General features: G+C 38.1%; 1 protein-coding gene across 1 annotated transcript in view; it reads right to left on the reverse strand.

The window, feature by feature from the left end:
- The window catches only part of PTPRN2 (protein tyrosine phosphatase receptor type N2), a 636,053-nt gene that overhangs the window by 221,956 nt on the left and 388,761 nt on the right, over window positions 1–25,336 (reverse strand). Inside the window, exon 12 of the mRNA XM_066551162.1 lies at window positions 13,868–13,932. Coding sequence (XP_066407259.1) covers window positions 13,868–13,932 — 65 coding nt within the window. The remainder of the gene's footprint in view (window positions 1–13,867; window positions 13,933–25,336) is intronic.

Raw genomic sequence — 25,336 nt, forward strand, 5'->3', positions numbered from 1 at the left:
TCCCCAGTCCATTGCCACCGGCTATTAGTCTGGCACAAAACTCAAGCTCAAAATGAAAAAGATAAAACAGAGAAAAGACAGCAGACACAGCCACTATTGCTCTGTTTTGTCTTGTCAGACCTAACAAAATATGGTTAATAGCACTGTTGTGTTATTGGTGAGCCAGAGGGGCCAGCAGGTGTGTCTTGTCATGCCCTGTGAACATTACCTATTCCTGAAATATTCTGTATCTGCCCATTAGAGTTTCCAAAGTTCAACATGCCAATAGACAGAGGAACATTTCATTGTCTAATGGATAAAACCCAGCAATAACAACATGGTATTAGCCACTGTGGACCTTACTGACCAACAGGGTCACAAACAACACCTGGATCTATTCCAAGCTTTGACTGTTGAGACCAAAATAGTAAAGGATTAAAATGCCAATTTAAAATTTCACACATTAATTTTTTTTAATATTATGGCATCCTGATATGATCTTATCTGACAGACTTTTAGCATTTTTGCCTACTTGGTACCAGCAAAGTAGAGAAATTGAACTTGTTTAGAAAGGAGACACAATTATTTTTATTTTATATATTTATTATATATTTAAAGATGTAATAAAACACCATCCGTATGTTAAAAAAATTATCTGCAGATTCTGGTTTATCTGAGTGAAAAACTCTCTTCTCTGGTTTAGAAAAGAATGATTTTCTTTCAGCATTCAAATTTGCATGCCAATATAATTTGCATATAATTTACATAACATAGAGTATCACAACCACTTTGCTTCTTATTGTAAAATCCAAGATCAGCTCCTAGCATTTCACAGCTAGGATTATTAAAACATTTTGTTAAGTCAAGGCTGAAGATAAGCTTCCATCCTGATGCTTTGGAATTGCACACTAATGGGCAGGAAAGGTGAGTGTCTGGTTCTGACACTGGATAGGACTTTGTGTCCTAAAAATTTCTCACGGGCTTGTTTATAAATCTTGGTAATTTCATTGAGTAACTTTACAGCTTATATGCTTTATTTTAAAATGAGAAAGGTGATAATTTTTATTCCCTTTCTATCCTAATCTTGTATTTTTCAGTGATTATCTTAATCACTCAAAGACACAGCTTTCCTGTCACTTTATGTGTGGGCAGGTACCCAGTGAGATCCCAATCCTGTCTAGAAAGCATTACTGTAATGCTTCGGTTAATCAAAACTACTCAGCCTTTTTTCAGTTAAATGATTTATGCAAAGAAATATCAATTTGCTGCAGAATTATTTTTTAATAGGTCCACATAAGTTTTAGGGAAACTTTGAATAGGGAATTTCTTTTCATGTCAAAAGCATGATTTTTATTAATGTTCAGTTGACCGAAAGCTTTACCACCATCTATAGTTTAGTGTCAAAGCACTCCTATGGGAGAACCCAAAGTCCAAGCCTTCACCTATCTGACTCCAAACAAGAATCTTGATATAAATCAGGAGCTATGTTGAATAAATACCAGTCCCAGGGTCTCATAAGCTATCTGGAATATTAAAATAGCTAAAAAAAAGAGAAAAAATTCCAGGAGGCTAATGCTCAATGTAGCTAATGAGGTTCAGCTCACAGAGAAGAGCCAAGCAGAAAATCAGGGTATTCCTCCTTCTGCATGAGGGCCTACACCTCCCCTCAAATCTGAGATCCAAATCTGGGTCTCTGTTGTGTTTCTGTAATGAAAAAAATTCATCCAAATGGGAGATCAGTAATGCTCCACACTATCAACAAGCTCTGCAGCACACAGAACTGTTTCCTGCTGTGCACTGCCAAGTGTGCTCGTGGTACTTTTGTGGGGAAGATCAAAATGCACACCCAGAAGCTGCCTGTGATACTTCAGCAGTGTGCAGTAGCAGCTCCCTACATGGAGGTGACTGGAAATGGGACCCAGGACCACAGCTGAGGTCCATGAAGCACCTGAAGCCTCTCTCTTACCTGTGGTAAGGACCTGAGGATATTACTTAATACACAGCCACCTTAAAAAGTTAATATTGGCTGCATAGTGGTGTGAGTACTCATATGATGTTGGATATATTGCTTACAGGTAGCACTGCATTACTTATCTCCAGACACTGCTTTGAGAAGTATTATGCCTTAATATCTATCTGTGGCTTAAATATAAGACCAGGCTGGATGAGGCTTTCAGCCACCTGGTCCAGCAGAAAGTGCCCCTGCCCATGGCAGGTGGGTTGGAACTGGATGATCTTTAAGGTTCCTGCCAACCCAAACCATTCTATGATTCCCTGATTCTATGATTGATGCTTCTCCAATCCATGTAAGAAGGTGAAGTGAATAAAGAAGAACTTGGTTCAAATGGTGCAGCCTAACCTCAATGCAGGCTGCTGCTGTTCTGCTGCAGAACTGATGAACTTCAGAGTCAATTCAGGGTCTTAGGAAAAGGCAAAGAGACAAAAGGCAGCTCTCTAAGAATGCCTCTGATCAAATGGGAAAGAGTTAAGAGGGGTCATTAACACTCCCAGGCATGCATCTTGCTGGAGCAGGTAGCATTAGAAGAAATGGATGACTCTCTCTTTTTGGAACAAGTAATGGAATTTCCCAGAAAATATCTAACTACCTTGCATTATCTGGCATCTGCACACCAGACACCTGTACAGCTGAACACCCATCTGCTATATATGCTACATGCATTTCCTTTCTCTTTTTTTAGCTTGGCAAAGGAGTTGATTAGGAAGATAAGGTCTCTGAAAAACATTTTGGACAAAGATGCCAGCACAGATTGTACAGTTAAAGATATCAGGTCTGCCAATACATGCACATCACACTCTGCAGGCTGCTTATACTTGCTTCACAACAATTTATTGCACAAATTACTGGAATTCTGAACTATGCCATATCTCAATATTCCTATTTAGTATAGAGTTCATAAAGAAAGGGTGAAATCCCTGTAACAAGCAATATTTCTATTCTAACTATTCTCTTTTCTTGGTCAGTGGGAATATCCTTTCTTTCAGAGCAGGCTTTTCCTACCTTTCTGCTCTCTCCTGCTACAAGCAATGTAGCTGAATGTTGCATATATATTTTTGCTCAGTTCCAAATCTAAAAAAAAATATGCTTTTTATATGGCAATTTCTCCAGGAATTCAATAAACTCAGTGCAGGCATTTTGAGTTTTAAGAGGACTGAGTCACACATTCCTGGTGTCTGCACAACAATCAGGAGCTGAATGGAACATCCCCGGATGTGGCACTGGGTGCCAGGGTTTAGCTGAGGTGTTGGGGCACTGTTGGACTCAATGATCTTGAAGGTGTCTTCCAACCCAGTGATTCTGTGAATTCTGTGTGTGTGATTCCATGTGATTCTGTGTGTGAACTGCCCAGTATCCAGTAGCACCCACAGGTCTGCCAAGTAAATGTCAGAAAACACAAGACCCTTCCACAAAAGAATGTCCTTCTTAATACACACACACATATATACAAGTATACATGTGTATATATGTATATATATGGGGTTATTTGTAGGATCTTAATGATGTGTCTGTTTTTTTTAAAAAGGTCATAAAACCCCTAAGAAGCACAATGAAGAACAAGATATTGTGTGCAACTAATGACTATACTACTACTACTACTTCTAATAGTAATAATAATAATAATAGTAATAGTAAATGCTAAAGTATTTCAAGGCAAATACTTCTTTTAGGACAAACCAGATTTTCATGCTAGTAAACACAAAAAGAAGTATGAAGAAATATTTTAAACTGAGTATTTTAACATGCAAGTCTATTAGTTGAACAAATTACCTGATATAGAAAACATACTACTCTCACTTTTGGGAAAAATATAATACTTTTTTTTCACATTATATGCTTTTTTATATGTTGGCCAGTCAGTAACTGCCTGACTTCTGTTCAGTGCACAGCACACAAAATACAAGTTACCTCTTCAGGCTGTGCATGTGCACACACAGATACAGAGATACACACACAAAATCCTGAAGCAGCAAACTGCACTTATCTTCTTCCCATTTTTATATCATACATATTTCATTAAGCTTCATGCAGAGTGTCTTCTGATTTATGGTAATTGTCAACAAAAGCAAAAAATGCCGACAATATTAACCCTGCAGTACTGAGGATTTAACTGGGATAAAATTAAAATGTTTAGGGGGGAAAAAACCCCCACAACACCCTAAACCACTGGGAGCTTGACCCTTGAGATGTTGTCAATTTTTTATTTAATTTTATTGTGTTTGTTGTCTGTAGAAGCAGATGCCAGCAGCAACATCTGATGTACCGGACACCTCCAGTGTTATCCCAGCATGCTCATGGCCTGGAGGACTTGGAGTAAGACTAATTTCCATATCAAACCCAATTTAGATGAAACATCTTGGTTAAAAAAAAAAAAAAAAGAAAAGGAAAAAAAAAAAAAGCCAGCGCATCAATAGCCCCTTGATTAGATTTTCATCTCCTGAGCAGACAAATATGAATATTTATTACCATGAATGCAGATTTCCCTCTTTCCATTGCTCTGATCTTGAATATTACCCACTGCTAATTTTTATGAAAATTTGGGCAACATAATGTTTTCACATAAACTGACAGTTCTTGAGATAATCCCATTATTGTTTGGTGGGAAATGACAGTTTCCGCTTATTCATGTGTTAACGAGGGATTAAATATTGTTTTTCATCACCATAATCTAAGATGGACTGGAAATTAAAATTCAAACATTGTGCATTAGCAGAGCTTTGAGGACCAGAATTTGTTTGCATTCAGTTAGTAAAGATCTGTAAATTAACAGTTTAACAATCAAGTGAAATCCATATCATAAAAGCAGCATTGACATTTTTAAAATGAAGCCATTACTCTACCTGCTAAAGGTAAAGAACCAGACAGACAGACAGACAGTTTGCAGAATGCCATCCCTTTGGGAGAGCAGAGTGCACAGAGAGCTGTTGTGGTCCCTGGGCATTGCTGGACTGGGTCACCTTTCTGTGGCACAGAATGATGTCCCTTTGCCTTGTCGCAGGTGCTCAGACTCCCGAGGTGCTCAGATCACGCTGAAAAGTCCCTCCCTGGCAGATCTCTCCAAGCACCAAAAGCAGCCACAGCGACCCTGGAGCTGTTTTCAGGCATGTGCTGTGCTCATGTCCTCCCCAGGTCTCACTGTGCAGCTCACAGACACATTTAATTCCTCACTGAAATGGGTGCTTTGCTGGAGCTGCACTGTTCCAGTTCTCTCCTTATCTATCTGTTATCTCCTCAATGCTTGTGCCTCATGCCCAGCAATTCAAATCAGAGACACCTACATGTTCCAAAGTGAAAACAGCAAGTCCCTGCTGGGGACTTGCTGCAGTTCAGGAGCCACTGCATTGTTGTTTCTACAGAAACTTTGAGTTAGTATTTCAGTGAAGTATGTTTGCATTCTTATTACAAAAAAATACTCCCAACATTCCCCTTTGATACCAGTGAAAGTGCACACAAAATTAAAACTATGCTTAGTCAAAGCAACTCCAACACTTTTCTTAAAACTATCTCATCAGGAGAAATCTGCTGATTAATGCAAAAAGAAACAAAAGCAAGCTCCAACAAGCTAATTTAATAGGAATCATCATGTTTAAATTTAGAAACTTGCTAAAAGTTTTCTGACAAAAATTTGCTTCAATATGTATAACAGATAAAGCCTTGCATTCTGAAAGAGTCTGAAGTGATGGACACTACAGCCATGTTGCCTTTGAGGGTGGAAACTTAGTGATGTACAAGTGCAAAGCAGTTTTGGGAAGGATGAATAAGAATGTACTATCAGGCTTTCCCAGAAAGCAGACCTTAAGTTTTACTTAAGCACTTAAAACTTAGTACTAAAAAACCTAATGACACAATTCTTTTGACCCACAGCTGAAGTTTTAATTCTATGATTCTTTAATTTTAACATGCCTTTACATCCATGCTTCAAAGGTGACCACACTGAAACTGCCTGCTGTGAATGGTCCCTGGCCAGGACCTTGCTTAGGTGGAGAAGCAAACAGCCCAAGAGTCCTCACCGGCACAGGACGCAATGTGAGTGACTGACAACAACTTGGCAGTACAGACAAGTGTGAGACCATGACAGGCTCTGGGTCCTTTCCTGTTCATTTTACCAGCTCTGGGCCCCTGATGTCAAGGATTCCTATAGGAAAGTTGGATATCTCAAGAGCTTGAATCTTAGAAACAGACCCTTATTCTCCCATGCTTTCAGACCCAGAGCAAAGGTCCTGACAAAGGTCTTTCCATGTTGACCTATGTAGGAACATTTCCAGCCCAGAGTCTGCTAGAGAGAGGGCTGAGAGACTGGTATCAGCCACTTCTTCCTCTCCTTAAATAGTTAAATATGTGTTTGAGATTGCTGGAAATCCACATGTTCCTGCCAGGATCAAGCTCCTATATGTGGAGATGGAAGAATCCCCCTTTTCTACAATTTCTGATCATCTAGGTCCCTCAAACTTCAGGCACTTTAAAAGAATTTAATCTGCAGCCTCCCTAGCTGACCCATTATACCACTCAAGATTTTGTTTTCCTTTGAGTCATAATAACCTGGCTGCTGGTAGAAGGAGGTTGCTGAATTTCATGAATCAGTGAGATATCTAGTACAAACAATCATGCTCTCCTATTTAAAGATTCTCTATTAATATATTGAGTGCAGGCTGCCAAATCACAGTTAAGGTGAATAATAACATTGATTCCTAAACAGAACTACCCTGCAGTTTGCTCTTTGTAGCCAGTGCTAGAATCTAAATCTCTTCTCTCTGCAGATTTAAAATGGTTTGTACGGGAAGCTCTGCTTTAAAAACAATGGCATGACACAGCCTAAACCCAAGATAAATCCTTAAAACAAACACATGCTTCTTTTTAACCAGTACAATGTTAAAAAAGACAAAAAGGAACAACGTTGGTAGATGCATAAGTTCCTGAAGCCACAAGGCAAACTGTATCTTGTTTCATTTTACATGATACTGAATAAAAATTGAATTGCTGTAGTTGCCATGGCAACTGCCACATCACTTGGCACTTCTGCTCCTTTAAATCACACAGTGCTACTGTAAAGGAACTCATGAACCAATGTGACACTTGAATACTTGTGCTTTATATACTGTTTCAGGAGGAAAACATAAATCAATATAGACTGATAGTTGTCTCTGAAAATCAGGTTTGATGTATTTTTCTTTGCATTATAATCTCCTCATTTCCTTGTCGTGTTCTTTAAAAATTTGTAAAGAAGATGGAGGGCGTTGTCACAATCGGAGCACAAGAAAAGAAATTACTACTGACACATGATTTCCAAACTGAAGCTGTGACCTGTCATTCAGATGTCAAAATACCTCTGCTATGCAATATTCAAATCAAATACAGGGGATAAACATTGGAACTTTGCCCCTCCACAACCAGAGACGGTGTGATATGTGACAGAAGACAGTCTCAGGAGCATCCAGGCATCTCTTTAACTCTAAACTTAGCAGCAGCTTAAAAGGAATAACAATATACTTAAAGCTAAGCATATTCTAAATGTTTGTAGAATTGGGGCCGTGACGTATATTGTCTTAGTATGCTCTGTATATAACATGCAGTAGCAGAAAATAGTTGACAAAATAATGTGGTAAAATGATACACGTGTTTCTGCTGCATATTTTTTGTTTTTAAACATTTAACACTTTTATTAACACTCTGGATGCAATTTACTTGAAAAGCAGCCCTCTAGTGGGCTATGTACTGTAATGAATAGTTAATAAATAGCATTAACATTATATCTAAATATTAGCTAGAATGCATTTTTCAAAAGCATACAAGGTCTTAAATAAATGAGCCATAGATCTTCATCACTCTCTTTGGAAAAATTTAATGTTCTGTTTAGCTTTATTCCTAAAATTTCTTGAAGTGTTACTTCTAAATGCTACTGTGTGACTAACTTCTGATTAGCATAACTTTACTATTCATATGTACTTACAAACTGTAATAGGGAGATATTATTCAGTGTTAGTGAAACTTCACATAAGTAGTATATTTCTAGTAGAATTCTACGGACAATATAATCTACTATTTTTTAAAGGTTACACAGCTTTAGAATCTGTAATTTGTGTGTGTGGGATAAGGTAAGTCTTTCTCATTATGCCTTCACCCAGGATATTTCAAGGATTGTACTCCTAAAAGCTTTTTATTTAATACCATTGCTCTTATTTCTATATACAAATTTGCATGCCTTAAGGCAAAGAATCCCTCAGTGACCCGATCCATGCCTTGCCCACAACAATTCACGTGGCTCCAAACCCTGCCCCTCCTGGAAATGTTTGTCTGCTGATCAACACAGCCACAGTGATCAGCAAAAGCCAACAGCAAGAGCTGTCTGTGGGAACTCCAATCTCACATAACAGGAAAAAAGAAACTTCTTGATCTCTAAGCCATGGGGTTTATAAGAAAAAATGCTGAAGGCAGGCATGGGGAAAAAGCCCTCTCTGGTGTCCTCTGGTCTAAGAAGACTTCCCCTGCAGTGCAGAGGTGTCTGCCCTCACTCGTGACTGTGCCTGGCTTCAGCCTAATCAGTTCTGGTAAAAGAAGGGTGGGTTTCAGTGAAGTGACAAAACAGCTGTGTCTCGGGCTAACACTTGAGTATTTGTACATGCACAGCTGCTGTTCATACACCATGGTCAGTCTCAGACCTACCTCATCTAAGTGATTTTGGGTACAGCACCCCTTCCAATCCTGGGTACCCCCGGGCAGTGCCTGCTCCAGGTCAGGAGCTTGGCTTGCCAAGGTGTTGCTGTAACACAGACAGCTGGAGTAGATCCCAGGCTGACTTGGTCTTTCTAACCCAAAAGCAAGCACTTAGCACTTTATCTAGTACTCAAAGATCAGAAAAAAGGTTTACACCTTATGCTTCAACAATTGAAAATGATTTGTCAAGTTCTGCACTCCAATTTTTTATGTATTTACAATCCAATATCATTCTATGTAAAATTTGGATGTATAGGGACAAAATCTGGCAACATTAAGGAAGGTAAGAAGCTAGAAACCTGCCCTCAGAAGCCTGAACGTCACTGGAAACTCTGTCTTATCATGTCCTCTAGCTTCACTAGAATTTTTAAACACAGATTTCTTTATTGTAGTAACATCATTTTATGCAACATCAACATAGTTCTACACCTATCAAAATATCTATAAATGAGAATATCCTGAAACATGTCAAAATATCACTGCTCTATTTTAGGACATCTAGAGGTATGGTGAAGCATTCATTTTGCATATATTTTGGGTTATTTCCATTTGCTTTAGAAAACTGTTCTAATTTTTGTGTCTGCCATATGAGAGCCATGATTCAAATCCTACAAATGAAGTTATGATTCCAATGATTAGTTTCTTCAGTGCATTCTTACTGGGAAATTGAAAGAGGTAATTTAATATAACTTATTCTGAAGTGGGTGCTGTTTTGTCACTTCAAGATAGGAACAGTGCCATTCCCTGGGTTTGTTTCAGGCCTCATTAATTGATTATTCAAATCACAGACTCTTATACCCCAAAACTGGATTACACTTTCTTGAGCCACTGGAGAGCCTGACTTGTTATTCAGAAACTGTGGTTGAAAACAAATTGCAGCCAAAAACTGAATAAACATTTATTCATGTCGAAGTAATTCTGGTCACAGCCAACCTGAGCATGGAACTGGACTTAAAAATACTGTGTTCCATCATAATTCAATGGTGCCTATGTGAAGAGATAAAGTTCCTAAAGTTCATCCTAAGTTCCTAAAGGATGCTGAAGGGATACCTGACATGGTGGCTCCTGTGCAGGGCTGTGGCTCGTGGTGTTTGCTGAGCTCCCTTGGGCTGGAGAGAAACTCCTGGGAACAAATCCAGTTGCAATAATGTTGGTGTGGGACAGGGGCTTGTGCTGATTCCTGAACTCAGGAGGAGTCAGGTGGAACTGTGCAGCTGCTAAGGAGGTTTTCCCTTCATGTGAGACAAAGAGATCCCCAAGATCTTGCAGGAGTGCTCAGCCATTCAAAGCAACAAGTTCAACTCAAGTAGTGGTTCACATCAAGTTGGAGTGGAGGAGAAAAGTTATGGGTCCTGCTTAAATGCTGTTTAGCTCTTCAGTTTTTTACCAGTATTGTGTCTTTCATGGTATTATGCAAATAGACATCTAAATTACACAACACATGCACTCATACCCTCATAGACACAGCTAAACAGCTGAAGATGACCTCAGTACTTCAGAGATTTATTTCATGTGTAGGAGATCAAAAGAAAATACCTCAAAGCTTCACTGTATCTGAATAAACAAGAAGGTGTGAAATGCTCGTGAAGGTTTTGTCTGGCACAAACATGCATGACAATAAAACCAACAAATCTCACATGGATACTGTAGAGGAGTTCTACTGTTTTTTTAGTTTTAGTTTTTTCCAGCTCCTGTTATAGGTGCTGGAATACTGCAAATAAAAAAGACACATTTTGGCAAATATAATTCCAGAGATAGTACCACAGCAATGCACAGATCCTCAAGATTACAACTTCAGCACTGGTTTTCTCTACAGCAGAGTTATTCTGGTTTTCTAGAATAATTGCCTTCTTGCAATTATTCTAGAAAACCAGAAGATAAAATAATAAGATAAAATAATTCTCATTTTGAGAGTGTTGCACATCATATCAAACTCGAATCTAGCTCTCTGGTTCCCTGTACTGTTGAATATTCTTTTACAAATGTTCAATGTTGAGGTGGATGTACGGTGGAAATACTGGTAAAAATCTCTTCTGTAATGGCCTGAAACTCTGCTTGCCCAGAGTCCAGACAGTGCTTTGCATTTTATCATTCACATTTGCCCTAAAATGTACAAAACTTTTAAGTCAACATCCTGAAACATGAGCAGCTTCTGAAGTTGCAGCTTAGGAACTCATTTTTAATCCAGCTAAAGCAGAGCCTAACGTCCACTGACACAACACAGCTAATTCAGGCCTAGCTGAGAGAATCACAAGCTGTGGAAATCTTTTACATGACATAAAGATGATGAACTGGATTGCAGCTGTGATAGACTCCAGACCCATGTTGTTAGTGACTATATAGCACATGTTTATGCAGTGACATAAAAGCAATTCATCAGCTCTCCCTGGACTTGACTGAATGGCTCAGTAAGCTTGGTGTGAATTTCATAGTCTGTTGTTGCTTTTGAAATGTTTTTTCTTGAGACAGGGAAAAGAAAGTGATAGATTGAGGAGCTCTGAGAAGCATTTCTCATCTCCACAGAGGAAGACACAGTTTCTTTCCAGCACAGCCAAGGCCTGGGAAGTCACTAGTGTCCACACATTCCTTACTGAGACACAAATCCTGTTATCATAGATCGACACCTAAAACAGATTCCACTGTCCAGAGCCACGCATGAATTACTGCTGAGCTGAGGAGAGCTCCTGCATTTGTTTGGACAGTGGCTCCATTTGCCACCACCATCTGGGCTATGTTCTCTTGAGGTATTTCAGATATGAAAATTGCCTTGCAAAATCAATCCTTTTTATTTTACAGGCCTGCATATGAAGATTATAAGTCCATTAAGTTTGTCATGCATCTCACCTGCTGTCCAAACAAAAAGGCCATTTCTCATTCTCTACTAAATTTTCATAAGTACTTTTGATTAGAGCATCTTGACTTTGATTTACTGTCACCATTACATATAATTCCATTCCTAATTCCAGTGTGAAGTAAAAGGAATCCTTATTCAACATGAAGCTCTTTCATTATCTTTAAATACATACTTTCTATTATTTCAATAATAATTATTCATCAGGGTGAATAAAACAGAAACTGCAAAACTGGATTACCATAGTTAAATTTGACCTGAAATGGCCTGAATCTGATAGTGTATCAACATAAAAAAAGCTTGGTCACAGCACTCCTCTATCTTTCGTTTATGTGAGACCACAGAAATGTATTAATTAGTACACAATCATATCTGATAAGACTTAGAAAGGGGAATGTACACAGCTAGGAGAATTCACATCCAACAAAATACATAAGCAGCTGAATAAATGGTCTTCCATCACCTTACTTGGTCCAAACCACATGTTTTTTTCTCTGCTGATCATCCTCTTTCAGATATAACCAGGATTATATTTAGGCCAAAATGTCTGCTTCACTTGGGTTAATCAGTTTTCACTTTTTGCCTCCTAATAATACATATTTAGTAGAGTGTAACGCACAAAATTCTGTCAAAGTCTTCATTAATCCAAGTTGTATCAGTGGTTTTTTATAAAAAAGTTATGACAGCCTAAATACATGGAAGGTGAGTTCTACAGTGACTTTTTCTAAACCAAACACAAGAATCAGGCTGGTGAGGTCTCTGGCCTAAGAACCCTTCAATTTTTCATGCTCTGTTAGCTGGTCTTAGAATCTAGGAAATCCTTAAAGTTATAGCTCCAGCACATCCCTTATCTAACCATGGTTACAGCAATGCTATTGCTACAATGGGCATTAATCATACATTTAGCAGGTGAAATCTTCCTGCATTCCAACTATCCAAAAGGGAATTTTTCCTCCACTGACCACATATAATACAAAAACTGGTTTAACAGTAAGCATCTGAAGTGGGCTTTCATTCTCCAGATGATTTTGCAGCAGACTGGAATCCATTCAATGACTGGAATTAGACAAAATACATGGAGGTATTTTATTGGCATGGATGAGTCCCATTGGGTAAAATTATACAGACTCTGGCTTCCACAGCCTGTACCTCAATCCTGGTTCTCCTGCTATTAAACAGAAACCAGGGGCTGCAGACAGCACAACCACAAACTTCAGCCTGGCCTGAAGTCAGGACAAAGCCTGAGGTGCACAGCCATGCCCCAGGATGTTCTTCCCAGTTTCTAAGGTTATGCACCCATAAGAAACATTCTTAGATAAATCAGTTAAGGAGAGATGATGGCTTTCATCTTCTGATGATTTCACCTATCTTTGTTTCCAGTTCCAATTCTTTCAGCTTTGGCCCTCAGCATCACAGCAAGTCTCAGTGTTATTACACTCCAAGACCAAGTCCTTCAGTAAAGTGAATGAAGTTGCACAGTGAACTTTACAAATCTCATCAAGTTAAGTTCTTAGGCATGATCTGATAAAAATCATAAATATAAACCCCAAAAATTGGTAAAGAAAGAAAACAACCTATTCCTTGAGTATATTAGAAGTTAGTGATTCATTATTTTTAATACTGAGAATAATGCAATCATGAGAAAAAGACATTTGCCTAGCCCTGTGAGCGTTCACCACTAGCAAAATTACTTAAATGAAAAGGGAAAAAAAGAGATAACTGTGTACACAAAATTAGCACGAGAATTAGCAATCAACTGTAGTTCATACAAGGTTCTTAGCAGATAGCATCATGTTTATTAATAAATGATGAACTGCTTAGTGGAGTTTTTGCTTAGTGATATCACTATAATAACAGACACATGTTTTATTTATGTTTCAAGTTATATCCAAAATAAGTGAGACATTCAGATGTCAGATTCTCTCTAATATCTAAAGATTCTTTACCCCAAATTTAAACTTCCACTGTTCTAGATGAGATAGCACTCCATCAAAACCAAGGGGAATAATATGACGACTTCAGTCGCTGTGCTCATCTTTGGGGAGTTTTTTCCTGTGACACAACAAAGCAAAAACTGCATTTCTTAAAGCTGGCTGCACTTTTCTCATAAGGATGGTATTTTTTTTCTCTGTGGGATACAGTGCTATTTGTGCAGCAGATTGTATTTTGACAGATGCAACTGTATCATAAAAAGGCCCTTAGCACCATGAGACTGGTAGCTCACAAACATTCATGAGCTCCAGAATTTCTTTAAAAATCCCAATAACGAAAATATTTTTGAGAATGTAAAATTCCTGAAAGCCACTTACCTCCCCCACACCAGTCTGCAGAATTTTCAGTCCAGTTGTTTTTTCAAGCCTCTCTTTGTTTATGGCTGTAAGGAAAAATGAAGATTGAGAGAGTTATAGGAAAGCTGGAATATGTATGATTTTACAGCATTTCCCACCAACCTTTTTCCTTCATCAATATATTCACTACAGTTCCTACCTATTCCATCTATGGAATATCTTTCCCTGAGAGCAGCTCTGCTATTCAGTTTTTTTGAATGCATATTTGTGCTATTAATTGCTCCTTATTATGTGAAAATAAAGCCAAGCTAATTCTATTTTTTACAATATTAAACACATTTAACTCAGATACAGAATTTGTTTGGCAAGTTCTTTTCTGAGGATACTTCCCACTTGCTTGCATTGAAGAGCAGAGCAGTAATTTACCATGAGAACAGCACTGTCACTGTGTAGGACTTTTCACAACAGATACAGACTCTTACCTCACAGGTAAAATAAAGAGTTTATTTCACACCACCAAGATGCAATGCACAATTTTTTTTTATTATTAGTTTTTTCTCTTTATCAGCTTCTGTATCACTAAAAGCATTCAGAACTAAAGTAAAGCAATTAAATAAAACCCAGCATAAAGCAGTTAAATAAAAGTATTAATCACTAAGACTACAATTATACTTGCAACCCCAACAAGCTCAGGGCATGGGCTTGAGCACTGTTGTACAGCTGCCCATTCCCTTAAACCTATGGTCTGATATGCTTTGGCCTGTGACTCTCAGCAGCCTCAAAAAACAGTGTTCAACCACATTTCTGGGAACAGCAAAAGGATGAGATTATTCCTAGCTGGGTGTATGGGGACTGCCATCCCATTCTGGATGGGGAGATTTGAACCTTCTAGATGCAAACTTTGTCAGTTGGACTTGTGGCCAAAACCCAGGCACCTGGCTTGATTTATTTATGAGTAGCAATGAAGCCTTGCAGCCTTGTTAACCTTCTCCTTCCTTTCGCTGCCTGTAATCCAAGTGAGTCATCTGGGTTCTCTCTGCTGTCTTTGGAAAGGGATGCACATTTAATGTGGTGAGTCATCCCACACATCTTACACATATCTGCAGGCACCTACCTCTTCTTTGATTATGAACAAAATTTGATAGATGCAGCTTCTCAATTTTGGTTGCCTGAAGCAAACCTTCCAATCAGAAAGGTCAAGAAGTGCTAGGAACATACTGCACACTGTAAATTTACATGAAGATACTTAAGGGAATTAACTTTTTCTTTTTATTTGTGAAAAATTCCCTTTAATTGTTGCCATTTGAAACATTTAAAACAGCTCAGATTTCAGCAGACATTTCTTGAAGATTATTCTGAACTGATACTTTATTGAGTTTGTCCAAAGTGCAACACAAATGAGTCACATTTATTCCAGAGGTAAGTTGGCTCATTAGGCTCCATCTCACCACTTATGGAAAGATTTTTGTAAGAGTTTTTACATGCAAAGACTCAAGAAGTTACACCTCTAGCAATTCCAACACAGAAAAACTCTTCTGACTGCCTTCTGCAAAGGGTTAATATTGCCCTCAAATCAAACAAAGAAATCTCTGCACACATTTTAGACCCAGACACTTTTATTTTTGCATCTTTTTAAGATGCTGATTAAGCAGAGAGGAACCTGGAGTCCCAAGCTAAGAAAGCTTAAATGCATGTTTTGCTGCATGACAACCTAAGACCTGCATGCAACACTCACATACTTAACACCTGTGCCATGCTTTATACATTCACAAACATATTTATTCTACACACAGCCAAAGGGAACATGGGAAGGCAAGTTGACGGAAACATGAAATTTGAGAGCACGTTTTGCAGTGTTGTATATCTTGTGCAGTATGAATTTCCAAAAAAATAAGTAAATCTTTGAAAAGACACGCCATGCTACCACACTGACCACCTTGCACCCAGAAAACACATTAAAGGCAGATTTCTAGCAAGTGCAAAAATTGAAGATTTATAAAATGAGAAAGTTCCACAGCCTCCTTCAAAGAAACTGAATGGTCCAACAAAGGATTCTTTGGGAGCTTAGGATAAAGAAAACTGCACAGCAGAGTGGCTGCAAAATAAATGGCTATAAGTAAACAACAAAGTTTAAATCCCACTGTGTAATTTCTTACCACATGAACAGTTAATAGAAAGTACTTGGTCTGCTGAATCGCTGAATTTTATAATTACTATTACAGATTTGACCTCCTTTTCATAGGTTTCCTGCAGACATTAATTATTGAAGCTTTGGTATTAAAAAACAACAACAAAAAAGATTTAATAGCCCTGCTTTCCCCCTTGATATTGGCTGAAACACAAAGGACAGGTCTGACAGCCATGCTAACACAAACCCTGCCAAAATTAGGAGGCATGGAAGGCACGAGGTGTTATTGATTAAATCATAACCGGAAAATGGTCAAGCCCAGGCTCTGTCAGACTGTGGAGAGAGACACGGCCGACAGTCTCAGGCGTGTACAGCAGAGAATTTTAGCTAACCTTGAACTGCACAAGCTGCCCAGGAAGGTCAAGAAATTCTGTCAAAAATGGTGCTGAAGCAGTAACCACGTATCAAGCAGCTGCTTCAAGCTGTGGAATGGTGAATACAAGCACTTAACCTTTTCTATGCAGAGAACTTAAAACAAGACACAGTCAATATAGATAGATGGAAGAAGTGGTGGGAAAATCTATTCAGGTATCAAGAACAAGCTACTAATTCTCTGAAAATAGGCCCAAATTTTTGAAAATATTTGTGTGTACTAACTGCTAGCTTTTATTCAATTACCTGTATACAGCAGCTGATGTTTCAGTTGCAAATTTTATTGTAACTGAAATTATTGAAAGTAGAAATTACAGTTCTGGGTAACATGGTATATTGGACATTTCATTATTTTTTTATGGTCACAGTTTAAAGTCCTATAATACTAATGGAGAACTGACAAACTCATTAGCAAAGAGGCATAATAAAAACAGCTATTCAAAATAAAAGAAAAAGAAAAGAAAAAGAAAAAAATACCCCAAGCAAATCCCTCTCAAACCAGTTAGCAACACAAAAATCCATTTTTTAATCTTCCATTGAAACAAAAACTGCTTCCAAACACACAAAAACGGAGGCCTTTAAATTAAATTCACTAGATGAAGGATATGCAAATTACCTGAAGAAGCGGAGCCCTATAATGTTCTCAAAATTCAGCAATAGCCTATTTAATTAGTATTTTAATTTATCAGAATAATTCTTTGCACTTGACAATTTATGCAGTATTCCATATAATTAAGCACGTAGCTACAGTGGAATAATTTTGCCTACTCTCTGTATACCAGTTATTTTAACCTGAAAGAAACTGTGGAAGTCTCTTCTGTGATCTAAATTACAACGGGGACAACTTAATGGCTTTGCTCTATTAGAGAGCATGACGAGGGTGTTACTGAGTGTTTAAGGGTAGGGATTGTCACTGCTCAGTCCTCACCAACCTGAGGGAGGTCTGATGTGTTTTCTGAGGGCAAACGTTTATTTCTTTAGCAAAGTTGTCTGTCAGCGGCACAGTCAGGAACTGGAGTGCGTAGGTTTGGCAGGTTTAACCTCAGAGTCCATCAGTTATTAGAAGGAGCAAGTTATGGAGGGCTCTGAGCAGAGCTCCAGTCTCATTACTGTGCTTTTGGAAGGAGGTTTTTAATCAAGCAGGCTGCCAAGCACAGCTGCACCCTCCAGCTGACTCATGGGAGCACCCACTATCACAACTGGGGGAAAAGGGAACCAGGTTCAGCAGGGTTTCAGCAGGAAGCCTCCCCACTGTTGTCTCCCAGGCTGTTGCAGGATTTACCTGCCCCAAAGAAGAAACCATCCTTAAATATGAAAAATGTTTCTGGGAAGATAGCATCACTCACAAGGAAAACTTGATTGTTGGTACCTATCTGACTTTGAGTGTGTGTTGTATTTAATTGAATGTAGGGAAAAAAGGACCTATGAGCATATGATTCCCCTGTCTTCTATTATCTGCCCATTTTAGAATGAGCCAATTCATGCTCTAGACTCACTAACTATATTGACTGGACCTCCAGTCAATAAATTGAGAGCAACTAATTCAGATTTACTGTAGGCTGTCAAATGAATTCTACAACCACTGCTTTCTTCCCACGAGCTTGTTGCAAAGCTCCTTTCAAAGAGCCACATAAATGAAGAATTTCATTTATTTTCCTCTCTGAGGAAAGGAGGAAGGGAATTCCAGAGAGATGTGCTTATTACAGTTTTTAGCTTTTTAACAAGTATCTCTAAGATGAGCAAATGTTACATTTATTTACATGAAGCTGGATTTTTCTTTCTCCTCCCCTACAAGGAACCCTTGAATATTTGGAAAGCTTCTTCATAGCATGGTTCAGAGAGAGTGCCTTTGTCTTTGGCAGGGCCACACACTGTGTCATGCATATACACAGCAAGTCAAAAGCACAACATGGAATACTCAAAATACATCAGCTCAGAACAAGAATGACCAATTCAAGTGGGCAGATAAAGTGAGAAGAAAGGTGCCTATACTAAATTTTACAATGCCATTAGTGAGGAACAAGTACACAAGCTGCAGGCAGAAGGTATTTTGTCCTCCAATCTTTACAGGGTGGTGGCACGAGATAGCTGCTTCATGTGTAATTTCTATTTAACTGGCAGCCAGGCCTGGATTGGAAATGGTTGCAGAAAAGTCAAAGCCATGTCGCTGTGCTAGCAACAGCCTGCTAAATACTATGTCATATTCAATTTTCAAGTCATTTTTCAAGTGATTTTAATTAGATATTGTTTCAATCTCATGTGCATTAATTTAATTTTTGATATCAACATTTCAGCTTTCAATCTGTTCAGATGCAGTACCTTGCTGCCTGGAGTAATTTAAAATATTGTTTGCATCTCCAGCAATTTTGAGAGCACACATCCTTTACAACCTGCTCTAGCCAATAAAACCAGCGGATGGAAATTCAGACCATGCTCACCACTCCCTGTGCACCTTTGCATTCTCACAGATTTTGGTATGAGGCAGCTAAATCTCCATGCTCACAATCAAGGAATTTTCCATCTCTGTTTGTATTTAATTCTGCACAAAAAATACACACAAAATCCCTTTGTCAGGGAAATAGCAACCCTGCATGTTTCCCTAAGAGGGAAATGGGGCCACACTTGAATATCTGTCAAGAGCTGTATATTTTTTAAACTTATTCACTGAAACAATGTCACTTTTCCCACTCTAAACCATCTACCTCTTACACCCATGGCCAGGTAATATTCAAGGATAGAGTAGCAATAATTTTATACAGCAGGACCGCAGGTACCTATGTCTTTGCATAGATTAGGGATGCATTTTAAACACATTCTTTCTGCATGACTGCTTGTATTGACTTATTTTCCACTTTTTCAATAAATAACTGCTCAATTCTATTTCTTCCTTTAACTTTCCTTTAAAATGAGCACACTGCTATTCTAAAATCTGATATTTAAATTGCAATAAAGGAGTTTTGAGATGTATGAAATTACTTTTTTATTTCTCTGGAGGTTTTTTTTGCTTTGTGATGGGATCCATCTCTACAAACTTTGCTGTCTCAACTAACAAGTCAGTCAAATTCCCTGCCTTGTCAAGAGAAGTAAATAGATATCACCAGAGATTTACTTATCCCATCCTGAGATTGGTATCATTTATTTATGATATGTATATATAAAAATATGTGCCTGGAAATGCCTGCTGCGTCAACCAATCCTAATTTTTTTCGGTTTTTTTTTTTTTTTTTTTCCACAGGCATTTCCTTGTAAGAAAGACATGTACACAACCTCCAAAATACTTCAGCAGTAAAACATTTCAACAGACAATGCCATGGCTACAGAGAGGGACTTTTAAGGTGTGGTGTAAGGATGATTCTGTTTCTGAAGCATGAACAAACCCAGTTCATATGAATTAGAAACAGTAAAAATGAAAAACCTTTATCTACCCTAAATACTTCTTTTTGGCAGAACTTAAGGAACCCATTATCAAAAATATTCTCTTAAATAATATGAGCAGATTGGTGTCCATCAAAAGAAGAGTTTTGAGTAATAACAAAAATAACCATGCTCTGGAGATGTATTTTTTTGTTATATATTGTATATATGCATATATGTGTGGATATGTGTATGTATATATATATTGTTATATGTTGTATATGCTTTAGAAACACAAAATATATTTCAATGAATGCTTAACAGTGACAATTTTTAACACTACTGGCCATTTTAACAGTGACAATTCAATGCTGCACATTACTTGACAGAGTGCAATGCATGTATATATAACAACTCGCTTGCATACTTAAAACACTTATCCATTATTTATAGCAAAAGTTGTACCAGTTCAGCCAGTGTTAGCAGAAAATGAAAAAAAGAAGTGTCATTCCACTTTTCACATCAAAATTTGTTCACATAAATATTCCTTGACAAGTATCAGCTCTGAACAGAAAATCCAGATGAAACAACCTGCAGGGTGTTGAGCTGAAACTGGAGCTGGTTCAGGTAGACCAAGGTGTGACTACCAGTGCAGTGCTCCTCTGCAGAGTTATTTCTGGGTGATTGCTAAGGTCTGGATCAACTATTAATTGTCATTTCAAAGTCCCCCTTAGCTTAATGTCAAAGTTCACCATCATATGTCCAACCTTCACATTTAAAAACCAGAAAGCAAGACTTGTGGTCCCAGGGGAAGGGCAGGCAAGAAAAACCACCTGGGCCTTTCTTAGCCCTTCCCAGGCAGAGCACTCTTGGCCTCCTCACCTCCACAACCCTGTGAAAAGTAACAGTCCATGAGACAAACTTAAGGCTACAGCTTTTTTTCCTTTTAAATAGAAAAGTTTTTGGAAAAACAATATAAAGGAACAGGTTTTCTCCCTTGTTTTATTTATAGTCAAGAATTCAACAGATTGCTTTAATTTTCTGGGGCTGAAAATACTACCAAAAAAAAATAAAAATCAAGCAGATAATAGCAGTAACTCAGCTTTTCAAGAGTAGCTAACATTCTGGTTTTGTATCTGCTTTTTCCTTCTATTTGAATAACCTCTCTTTCCATATAACTCGTTTTGATCTCTCAGGACATCCATTGCATCTCTTCTTTGTGACTAATTTTTAAACAAGCAGAAAGAACCATTGAAGTCATCCAGAGGTTGATGCTTATGGTTGTACCTTTGTAGAAATTCAGGAAACCCTGTTATCTGAAACTTAACTGACCTTCTGTGATTTCTTAAGAATAGATGATGTGTTACTGGGGCAAAGGAAAGGATTAAGCTATCTCTCCAGAAGTCCACAAGATACTTTTTCTAGAGTTTCCATTATTTCTTAACACAAAAGAAACAGGCAGACTCAGAAAGTAAATCCAAGAATAGCTGCTGCATTTTTAAAGAAGCAATCCACGCCTCCCCCTAGGGTGTACCTGGAAAGTACACTGACCTTCTTTCATATACATAATATTTTAAAATACTCATATTAGCATCTAATCAATAATCTTCACATTTGTTATGCTCTACTTTTTTATCATTCTCCAGCTTGCATCATTTTGAGTCTTAGCCTGAAACAGTAAGAAATGTATGAATTATTCTTACACTTATTTAAAATTTGTCAAAATCTTTGGATGTGATGTATTTGCGCTGGTTTATGAAAGATTTAACGGACACTACCACTAATTCTCAGCATGCCAAATGTTATTTTTAATAAATACACATTCAAGAACTGTCATTTTTTCCCCAGTCATTTCCTCAGTTAATAAACAGCACCCTGTAGGTTCATTTCTTTAATGATCCAAAACACAACTTTGAGACACGTTATTTGTTATTCATCTACAACTGCACTTAATGTCATCCTCGTGGCACAAATGTAACAAGACTGAGTCATAAAAACATTAGCAATATTTCAACTGACTGGCTCACTAAATCATGAATAGCACAGCTAATGCACAAGGTCATTCACTAACAATCTATTTGCTGTGCCTCAGAATAAAATGAAAATATTTATTACCAAGGATGCCACTAGTAACAAGAGTCACAATAAAGCTTTCAGATGAGAGAGAATAGGGATGATGTTAACTTGCCCATTGTTTCTCAGAACAGTTTTTCATAATTCTGCTTTCATGAAAATTCTGGAGGCTACTTCACTACCTTTAAAAGGAATTCTTGAAAATCAGCAAGAATGGAAAAACCCTTATATTTCAGAAATACAGGCCAAATATTTTTTGAAGAATATAAACTTTAATCACGTCATAAAAATCCATTATTTTTATCCTTGGGTGGGTGAAGTGAAAAATAAGGAAGATAAATGCTTGCCTACAGAGATAACTGTGTCCTAAATGCATTTACAGGATTTGAATGTGCCTGTGTCTGCAGGTATGCACATTTGATGGGAACGAAGAGAAGGATATAACAGGAAGGATCTGAGTGTGTGAAGGATGGCTGCTTTGCAGTACTCAAAATATTATGACTATTACAACCTTCCCTACAATGCTTTTGATGGCCAGAATCACTGTGCCAAAGGCACTGTGCAAACATGCTATTAAAAGGTGGTTCCTGTGCAAAAGAGCTTATATCTACCAAACAAGTGGAGACAGTAATTGGTGGCAGAGGGGAAGAGATAACAAGGAATGGATATTAGGCAAGAGAACAGCAGAATGCCAAAGCTGCCTCCATCCACACAACATTCTTTCTCTTATTTTTTGGCATGGGAAGTGATGTGTTCAGCTAAGCCTTATAAATCCTTTAAAAGCTGCAGCACTTTCACCATTTCACTGTTAGGGGCAGAAGAGACTTATTGGCAGGGTTTAAAATAAGGAAAAATGGCAGGAAAGGACACTCTGATCAGCTCTCCCAGAAGTGCTGGAAGCAAAGGTAAAGCTTCCCCATTCTGTAAATGATGGGATGGAGAGGTGTCTCCTTTATGGTAGGTTTAACCCAGTGCTCATTGGAATGAGTTTCTGCTGGCACCATCCCTCCTCTTTCCTCCTCTATGTAAAGATTTTTTAGGACATTCCTTCAAAATGCAGAAAAGGCTACCTGGCCTGTGCCTCTCCCCATGGTGCCAGTTCCATCTGAGCAGGTTAAAAATCCAATTATAAACTTCTCATTGGGCAAAATGCTGTTCTGTGTCCCAGACCTGTGTGCTTTTTGTGAGAATCTTACATCCCCAAGGCAAAGCATTTTGTCATGCTGCATTTTTAAAAAGAAATCATAAGCAACTGCAGCAATATTCAAGCTAAAGAAGACAGGTGAATTGACAGTGAGAGGCTGTGGACTAATGCTGTGAATCAGGAGTCTGCCCTATTGAAGAAACTGCCCATCAAAATACCAGCTACACCCTCTTATGAGTAGCCCCTTATCCTTTGTATTTTCAAAATGTGCATCATTAGCAAAAAATCCGTTATTTAAACTAAACAGTTGAGCCTACTTGGTAAATTTTGACTGACATGGTTTAGAGAGTGACCACAGGAGCAGTTCCACCAGCCAACACACGACAGCAGTAACCTCTCTCAAGGGTGTGATAACCCCTTTCATTGGCACTGATACTTTCAGAAGGAGACGTTGGCCCACAGCCTTTATAAGGCTGTCAGACTTGTATGGATTATGCAATTTAACACATAGGAATCATTACTGCATACAATTTTTGAGAAATGTAAATGAAATGCCTATCTGCTTTATGCATACATGGGCACAGGTCACTATTAGAGTGCCAGCAATTTCAAGCCATTTCTGCGTGCTATTTTCAGAAAAAAAAAAAAAAAAACACAATAGCATTCTTATGGGGTGAAAATCTATAGGAGAGTTAAAAGCTCAGTGAAACACTTTCTGACTTCTGTGACTGCTGTGCTTGTCAGGCAGACACTGTCCCACCAAGACAGGCTGTAAAGTACCCCTAAGACTGTGAATAAAGCCCTGCTTTCTCCTCCCTGACACTGTAGCCATAGCACAGATTTGTTTCTAGGGTTTCCCCTTCATGGAAATATATGGAAACTAACCTTAAAAGAAATATTTGCTACTGAAAAAGAAAGGTGGCTATTGCAAGAGCAGTACAGATAATGACTTCCTTGGGAAATAATTTTGTGAGAAAGTGGTTTGCATATTGCTTTTGTAGACTGCTGGATCCATGTCTGATTTCTAAAGGAGAGCATGCAGTTTTGAAAGTATTTTAAAATTCCTTTATATATCTATATCATCTATATCCCTATAGATCTATATTACACACCAGAGCCCTGTACTTTATAAAAACCTACAATAATCTGCACACACACACATAACATGCATGTCTCAATATAAGATGCATGCATACAGCTTATTCCACACTCTACTCTTCAAAAAGGAATACAGAACTGTAGTATAATCATAAATTAAGTATGAGGTATACATCTCCACCCATCAAGATTAATGTATATTATCCCTTGACCCCTTCTTAATGTTCCATTTTACCACGTTTCTAAAATATTTATACCATACAGGGTGTTAAATTATAGCAATTAAGAGCATAGTATGGTTTTATTAATATTTCATCAAGAATGTTTCGGAATTTGAATTTCCTTGGTGCCCTTCTGTTGCTTTGCTGAACACTGGGAATGAAGGGCATTTCTGTCTTTTTCTTCTTCATCTTTGCAGAACTTTACCAGCATTTTGCTTTTTTTAGCCAGATGCAGAGCTTTGCAGCTACTGCCTTTTTACCTGGTGACTGATTAATGGAACAGTTTCAGGTTTCTTACGGCCAGTTCTGTCTCTCCAACAAAATAAAGACATCAGCAAACCAGAGATGGTCCAGAGAAGGGCCAATAAAGGGACTGAGACATGAATTCAAGCAGAGGCTCAGCCTGGGGTTTGTCCAGCAAAGACTTGACAGAAATCTAAATGGTAATTTAACTGCTGCTGGCTGCTGCTTGGGCAGGATTATAAAAAGGAGCCAGAATTTTGCAGAGACTCACACCAAAAGGACTTGAGGCAAATTGCTACAAAGGAAAATCTGATTGGACAGAAGGAAAGAATTATTTTCTTAGTAAGTGATGACTAAGCACTGGGACAGGCGGCCACGTGAAGCTGTAGAATTCATTGATATTTTCACAATTCAAGTGGAGCAGGGCCCCACAAACAAAAATTTGGCACTGCTTTAGAATGGTTGTTGGACTCAATGACCTCCAGAGGTCCCTTCTGACTTCAATCTTCCTGTGATTATAAATATATACATATAAAAAACCACTAAGGACAATGATCTTCACAGGAAACTATTATTGTTATTTCATCTCAACATTTCTGAAGTACTGACTAACCCTTCCTTGAAATAGTTACTACATGTTTTTATGAGGAAAGGCTGCTGTTCTCAAAAGTACCATCATCTGTCAGATCCAGCAGTTTTATTTCTAGATCAGTTTGTTCTTATGCAGCCAAGCACTTTAGGACATGTTCAGCTGATGAATCACAACCCAAAAGCACTGGAGTGAAGAAGAGAAAGTG

The sequence above is a fragment of the Molothrus aeneus genome, chromosome 1 (assembly GCF_037042795.1).
Source record: "Molothrus aeneus isolate 106 chromosome 1, BPBGC_Maene_1.0, whole genome shotgun sequence".
Taxonomy (NCBI): Eukaryota; Metazoa; Chordata; class Aves; order Passeriformes; family Icteridae; genus Molothrus; species Molothrus aeneus.